Source organism: Mesoplodon bidens (genome assembly GCF_964165515.1).
Source record: "Mesoplodon bidens genome assembly, chromosome: X".
Lineage (NCBI taxonomy): Eukaryota > Metazoa > Chordata > Mammalia > Artiodactyla > Ziphiidae > Mesoplodon > Mesoplodon bidens.
Window position 1 is genome coordinate 88,402,707 of NC_138163.1, and position 7,527 is coordinate 88,410,233.

The 7,527-nt window shown below is 43.9% G+C and overlaps 1 protein-coding gene across 3 annotated transcripts in view; it reads left to right on the plus strand.

Moving 5' to 3' along the window:
* Positions 1–6,129, plus strand: part of ZC4H2 (zinc finger C4H2-type containing) — a 35,587-nt gene extending 29,458 nt beyond the window's left edge. For 2 of the 3 annotated variants that reach the window (XM_081222212.1, XM_081222211.1), the window contains 3 exons: positions 816–988; positions 1,873–2,035; positions 4,669–6,129. In XM_081222212.1, coding sequence (XP_081078338.1) covers positions 816–988; positions 1,873–2,035; positions 4,669–4,782 — 450 coding nt within the window. In that variant the 3' untranslated portion in view covers positions 4,783–6,129. Of the gene's footprint in view, positions 1–815; positions 989–1,872; positions 2,036–4,624 lie in introns of all 3 variants that reach the window. The other variant, XM_081222213.1, reaches the window with a different exon arrangement.
* Positions 6,130–7,527: the final 1,398 nt, after the last annotated feature.

A 7,527-nucleotide genomic window follows, 5' to 3' on the forward strand; every position in this document is an offset into this window, starting at 1 on the left:
GACAGTAGTTACCTGGGATTTTCTGTGTCACAAGATCACAGGATATCAGGGTCTCATGAGGAGTTGGCACTTCTGCTGCCAGCTAACTAAGGATAGAGAAATAAACAAGGTATTAGTCACAGAGGGGCTGAAAATCTGGGCCAGTGGATCTCCAGCTTGAACATGCCTCATGAGTCACCTAGAGGGCCTGTTAAAACACAAATTGTTGGACTTCACCCCAGAATTTCTGATTGCTTATATCTGGGGTGGTACCTGAGAATTTACATTCCTAATGAGTTCCCAGTTGATGCTGATGCTGCTGATCTGGTAACTGCATTTTGGGAACCACTGATTTAGGAGAAAAGCCACCGGCCTGGGAGGCGGAAGCCCTGAGTCTTTATGTAGACTTTGCTGCTAGGAAGCATTTCTCTGAGGAAGTTAATTCTTCTCTCTGAGTCTCAATTCTCTGATCTGTAAAATGGTGGTGGGATGCACTACATGAGCTCTAAGGGCCATTCCAGCTCTAAGATGCTATATTTGAATAATAACTACCACTAATTGAGCCTTTACTCTGTGTTAGCCCCTGTACTGAGCACTTATATGAATTCAATCATTGAATCTTCACCAAGATTATATGAGGTAGGTATGATTGTTACCACCATTATACAGATGAAAAAACTGAGGCTTGACACGAGTCACATAGAATACATAGTGGGTTGAGGACTTGATCACAGATTGGTTTGGCTCTGGAGCCTGTGCTATTATCCACTCAGCTGTACAGCCTCGCTGAGAATCTTGGAGTCTTTTCTCTGTGCTTGCCTCACTCTGTGTTCCAGATGGAAAACACCATCAAACAGTCTGAGAATGACCTAAACAAGCTGCTAGAGTCGACCCGGCGGCTACATGATGAGTATAAGCCGCTGAAGGAACATGTGGATGCCCTGCGCATGACTCTGGGCCTGCAGAGGCTCCCTGACCTATGTGAAGAGGAGGAGAAGCTCTCCTTGGAGTAAGCTGCCTGCCTCCTGTCCCTGCAACATACACCACACACACACACACACACACACACACACGTGTATATATACACACACGTATATATACACACATAAAGCCTGGTCTGAAAGTCAGGGTACCCAGTCCTAGACCCAGGCCTGTCAGCGACCGACTCCTTGCATGACCTTGGGTAAGTCTCTGTGTTGGGCTGTTAGATGATTAGACTAGAATTACTAGATGGCTTTTAAAGTTCCTTGTGCAATTTTGACAATACAAGACTATGTCTATGACTCTTTGTGTGTGTATGCGTCTGTGACTCTTAAGAGGTCACCTCCCAAGTCAAGGTCTAGAAGGGGTGTCCAGAAACCTTGAAAACACAGAAGGGCGAGCTTTCATGGCCTCCAGGGGCTAGCCTGGAACTTTATCTTAAGACCTAGAGTTAAGAACTAAGCTTACTTTAAAGAGATACAGAGCTCAGTTCAATAGAAGGAATACAAGGGAACATACTTCCTTAAGGTAGAGCAGGCTGCCTGTGGAAGTGGTGAGCTTCTTATTCCTAGAGGTATGCCAGCAGAGGCTTGAGGACACTTAATAGGAATACTGCAAAGGAACATGGGATGGAGGGTAGAAATATGCCCTTGGAGGACTTGGCTAGCTTTGGGATTTTTTAAAAAATTTTTCTGGGCCTGTCAGAGCCAAGGAGCAGGAGGAGTACCCTTCCCAACACACAGGGGACTTGGTACCCAGGGAGAAGAGCCTTGTGCTGGAGAGGGTGCAGGAACTTCCTACAGTGAGCCACACACAGCCCAACTCCCTTCGTTCTGTAGCATGGAGTCCTTAAGAGGGGCAAGGTTCTCCTTGCTTTCAGAATGATCCAGCTAATGTCTCTCATCTCCAAAGTTACTTTGAGAAGCAGAAAGCAGAGTGGCAGACGGAGCCGCAGGAGCCCCCGATCCCTGAATCCTTGGCCGCCGCAGCCGCTGCCGCCCAGCAACTCCAAGTGGCTAGGAAGCAGGACACTCGGCAGACAGCCACCTTCAGGCAGCAGCCACCACCTATGAAGGTGAGTGAGCTGGGTATGGACGGTGGAGGAAGCAAGGTATCCTCAAGCAGCCCCATGGAAGGTTGGGTCTGGAGCTTTGGCCTTACTTATTTGGGGTCTCCCTAAAACAGCCTTCGCTTGGGACACAGAGGAAGGGGTGGTGTGTATGTGTGCTGTAGTAGAGCCACTGGTCTTGTTGCCTCATATTCTCAGAGAGGTTAGAATGCAGGGAGATTGGCAGGCTCTGCTAAAGTATAATTTTCAGAACGTTAGAAACGTGACTCAGACAAATATATAGTGAACCTGTGTCATTAACGAGGGAGCCAGCAGCATTACAAAGCTGGTTCCAGAAGCATTAGAGGAACAGATAATTATATAGTCAAGAAAGGAAAGGAATGCCAAAATAAGTTTGCAATGTTAAATCCAGAACTGGTTAATGTCCTACAGGAAAATAAAACTGCAATCTTTGTGATTACCTTTTCTTTGTAACAAAAATAATTTGCATCTCTACTGGGCAAAAACCTTTTGTGCCTTATCAACATTAAGTCACAGCATCTGGAACCTGGTCAATAGTAAATAGTCAAATAGTATACTATTTAATGGAAAAGTATTTATAGTCAGTGGAACAGAATAGAGAGCCCAGAAATAAACCCACTCACCTATGTTCAATTAATCTTCGACAAAGGAGTGAAGAATATACAATGGAGACAAGACAGTCTCTTCAGCAAGTGGTATTGGGAAAGCTGGACAGATGCATGTAAATCAATAAAGTTAGAACACTCCTTCACACCATACTCAGAAGTAAGCTCAAAACAGCTTCAAGACTTAAATGTAAGACATGATACCATACAACTCCTAGAAGAGAACACAGGCAAAACATTCTCTGACATAAATTGTACCAGTGTTTTCTTAGGTCAGTCTCCCAAGGCAATAGAAATAAAAGCAAAAGTAAACAAATGGGACCTATTCAAACTTATAAGCTTTTGCCCAGCAAAGGAAACCATAAACAAAAATGAAAAGCCAACCTACGGAATGGGAGGAAATATTTGCAAATGATGCGACCAACAAGGACTTAATTCCCAAAATATAAACACAGCTCATACAACTCAATAACACAAAAACAAATAATCCCATCAAAGAATGGGCAGAGGACCTCAATAGACATTTCTCCAAAGAAGACATACAGTGGCCAATAGGCACATGAACAGATGCTCAGCATCACCAATTGTTGGAGAAATGCTAATCAAAACTACAATGAGGTATCACCTCACACCGGTCAGAATGGCCATCATTAAAAATTCTACAAATAACAAATGCTGGAGAGGGTGTGGAGAAAAGGGAACCCTCCTACACCATTGGTAGGAATGTAAATCGGTGCAGCCACTATGGAGAACAGTATGGAAGTTCCTTCAAAGACTAAAATTTGAGTTACCATATGATCCTGCAATCCTACTCCTAGGCATATATCCAGGGAAAACTCTAATTCAAAAAGATAAATGCACCCCAATGTTCATAGCAGTACTATTTACAATAGCCAAGACATGGAAGCAACCTAAATGTCCATCGACAGATGAACGAATAAAGATGATGTGGTACATATATACAATGGAATACTACTCAGCCATATAAAAGAATGAAATAATGCCATTTGCAGCAACATGGATGGACCTAGAGATTATCATACTAAGTGAAGTAAGTCAGACCGAGAAAGACAAATACCATATGATATCATTTATATGTGAAATATAAAATATGATACAAATGAACTTATTTACAAGACAGAACCAGACTCACAGACATAGAAAACAAACTTATGGTTACCAAAGGCGAAAGGGGGTGGGACAGGGGTAAATTAGGCTTTTGGGACTAGCAGATAGAGACTACTGTGTATAAAACAGATAAAAAACAGTGTCCTACTGTATAGCACAGGGAACTATATTCAATATCCTGTAATAAACCATAACAGAAAAGAATATCTATCTATCTATCTATCTATCATCTATATCATTTTGCTGTGTATCAGAAGCTAACGCAACATTTTAAATCAACTATACTTCAATTTTTTTAAATAAGTAGTAAATAGTCAAACAAAGAGACAGTCTCCTAGAGCAAGGGTCAGCAAACAAGAACCCATAGGCCAAGTGTGACCTGCTCCCCGTTTTTGTAAATAAAGTTTTATTGGCCCACACACATTTCTGCTTGTTTATGTATTGTCTATAGCTTCTTTTATGTAAGGCAGTTAGAGCTGAGTAGTTGCAACTAAAATCATATGACCTGAAAAGAAAGTCCAAAATATTTACTATCTTGGCCTTTACAGAAAAAGTTTACTGATACCTGTCCTAGAGAATTAAATAATCCTTGAGTGAGCCTGTTAGACCATGCTCCAGTATAATGCTTAATGAATATGCAATTCACATTTTGCCTTATTACCAAATTTTGGATATTTTTCCTCAGTACCCCTCTTTGACTTTCACTCCCTTATATCCTTTGCATCCCTTACATCCAGCACAGATCTCGCTACTTGGGACTCACTACTTAGGTCTTGCTCCTTCCTGTTGGGAAATCGCAATTGCTTGTGGGGGTCCCTGGGAAAGATGAGCCATGGCCTAGAAGAATCTGACCACTAACTTGCTTTGTCTTGTGCCCCCCACCAGGCCTGCTTGTCATGTCACCAACAAATTCACCGGAATGCACCTATATGCCCTCTGTGCAAAGCCAAGAGTCGGTCCAGGAACCCCAAAAAGCCAAAACGGAAGCAGGATGAATGAAAAGAAGGAGAACACTTAGAGCTCTGCTGCTCATAACCCCTCCCCTTGGCCAGAGTGATTGATGTCTCCATGTGAAACAACCCTTCCCCACCTCTACAAAGTCTCCTATTTAATGTGATGGAAGCACAACCCCTCTCTCACTTTTCTTTTATTTCTTTTTGCTCTTGGAGTTTCTGGTTTAGGAAGAGATGTGGTTCAGGTGCTAATGACAGTTGTGTCTGAAGATCCCTTCTCTCTCACCCACATTTCAACCCCTGCCCTTGTTTGGAGCTAAGGGAAAGGTGGAAGTCCCAGATGTGATTCCCTGTCTCTTGTGCCTGAGGCCTGGGGCCTAAGGTCTGAGGGCCTGGAGAGGCCCATATCTTGTTTCAGGTGAAGGCTCCAGTGTGCCCCCTCCCTGTACTTTTGCCTTAGGCTCTGAAGGGACAACAGTCTTCTTGCTGGACGTTTCAATAGGCTTGGTGCATTTATCTCCCCCACCCGAAACCTCATCTCATCCTCAAGGCCCGAGGTAGCTTGGACAAGCTCTCCTTTTCATATTCATTTGGGAGGCCTGGCTGTTATTATTGAGCTCACCACCCCACCACCTGGCAGTTTCCCAGATATACTAAAGTTCTCAGCTACCAGGCTATGTGTCTGGGGATCCTAAAATCTGTGGGCTTTTCTCCCATAATAAACCCTAGCTTTTGAAAATCAGTAGCAGATGTTCCCCACAGTGAAATCAGGGAGCCAGACCCACTCCACAAGTCCCGCCTAACTCGTTGCCTAGGTCATTGGTCTGAGGGCTCTGCTATCGGGGCTGCCTTAGGCTGGAGAGGCCCCAGGCTGACATTTGTGTTGCCTTTTATCCAAAACCATTACTCTGGTACTTACTCAAATGGTATATCTTAGAGGTCAGAGTAGTGGGTTGAGATTCAAGTGAATGCCAATCACTTTACACATGCAGGTAGGTGGGACTTCTACTCCAGTCTCTCTTCTCTAAGGCAGCCTCAGCTCAGGTCAGCTTTTGGCCACCCCTTTTCCTGTGGATTGTGCAGGTGGATTTCCCTCTCAAAATAAAAGGCACCAGGCTCCCCAAGCCCTACAGCTCTTCCCTCCTCCAAAGCCACATCTCTAGTCAAGTCACTCTCAAACTTAAGGGACAGGGATGGGGGCTGGCTGACTGAAAAAGTGTTAGCTCCTGGCTGGGGAGGGGGCGGTATTTTTCCTTCCTTTCTTAGCTGTAGTTTTAAGTTGCCACAGTTGTCCGTGTGTTCATAATATATTAAAGGTTCCTCTGCTCTTTGAAAATAAGAGCGTTCTGTCTGTACAAATCCTTTTAAATAAACATTTGTTCATTGGAGTAAATGCTGACTCAGTGCCTACAAGTACCAGGTAACAGAAAAGATGTAATGCCCTTTCCCCTTCTGGGTAGCTCTTCTTTACTCTTATTCACTCCTCCCTACAAGTGAGAAAACCAGGCACACCGCCGCATAATAATTTACCCTATTTTTATAATAATTTCCATGTATGCAGTGACTACTCTGTGTCAAGTCTCTATGTAAGATGCTTTATATAGATGATTGTATTTGATTTTCAGAACAACCTTTCAAGCTAAGTATTCTTATTGCCCTTTTCCAAAAATGTAAACTGAAGCTCAGAGAAGTTAAATAACTTGTACGGAGTTAAACAGACAGCTAGTAAGAGAAGATTCAGGATTTGAACACAGATTTGTCTGGTACCAGAGTCCATTTTTTTCCTACGTTTTCTCCAGGATCACTTTTTTAAGCTTTTCTCCCTTTTGGGATGGCTTGAACACAGGAGTAGGTGAAATAACTCTGAACTAGAAATCAGAGACTAGGAATTCAGTGACTGATGCAGGAATGTAAAGGCCTGTTCCCCCATGAGGATACAATAGGGAAAAACTCCGAAGGGTCATCCCAGCTTCAGAGCTCCCCATGGGTGGACTGTGGTTTCCATTAAGCCTGAGTTGCAGTTCAATAGCTCCCTCTGTCCAATCCTGCCTCCTTCTCTTCCCTTTTCTTCTACAAGTGTTGATCCCAAGGGCTCCCTAATTGATATCCTGTGCATTAAACTGTCCCAATGCTTTCCAGAAACCCAACTTCTCTGTGCTTCAGTGTCCTCATCTGGAAAAATGGGGAAAATAACAGTACCTACTTCTGGCACTGTTGTGAGCAGTGCCAGGCATATAGTAAGTACTTCTACCCCTTGTGCCTCTGGCACCAGGTTGATTGGATGAGCGGTCAAAAGAAACACTATTTGTCTTAGCTGACATTACTCTACCACCCCAGATGTTGTTCAGCTACAAGCCTGCTTTTAAGGTGGCCTAGACGCACTCTGGGCAAAGGGAGGACACGCAGCTGTGTAGCTTGGAGTACACCTTAACCTGTATAGCTCTCAGCAGGTCCCTGTAAAGTATAGGAGAAGTGGTCATTGCTCTGCATCTTTGGCACACTGGAGGTCAGATCTGTCAATTCAGTTGCAGCACAACTAGCCAGGTCAGCTGTTTCCCAGGGAACACCTCTGAGTGGGAAGGGAACAATCAAATGTTGAGCACCTATACCTGCCAGCCACTGGGTGGGGTGCTACTATCTCATTTAATTTTTCCGGTTCAGCTATCTGTTGTGAAACAAACCACCCAAAAACTTAGTGGCTTAAAACAGCCACCGTTTATTAGCTCGTGACTCTGCAATTTGAGCAGGACTTGCTGGGAATGGCTTATTTCTGTTCCATGTGGTGTTGCCT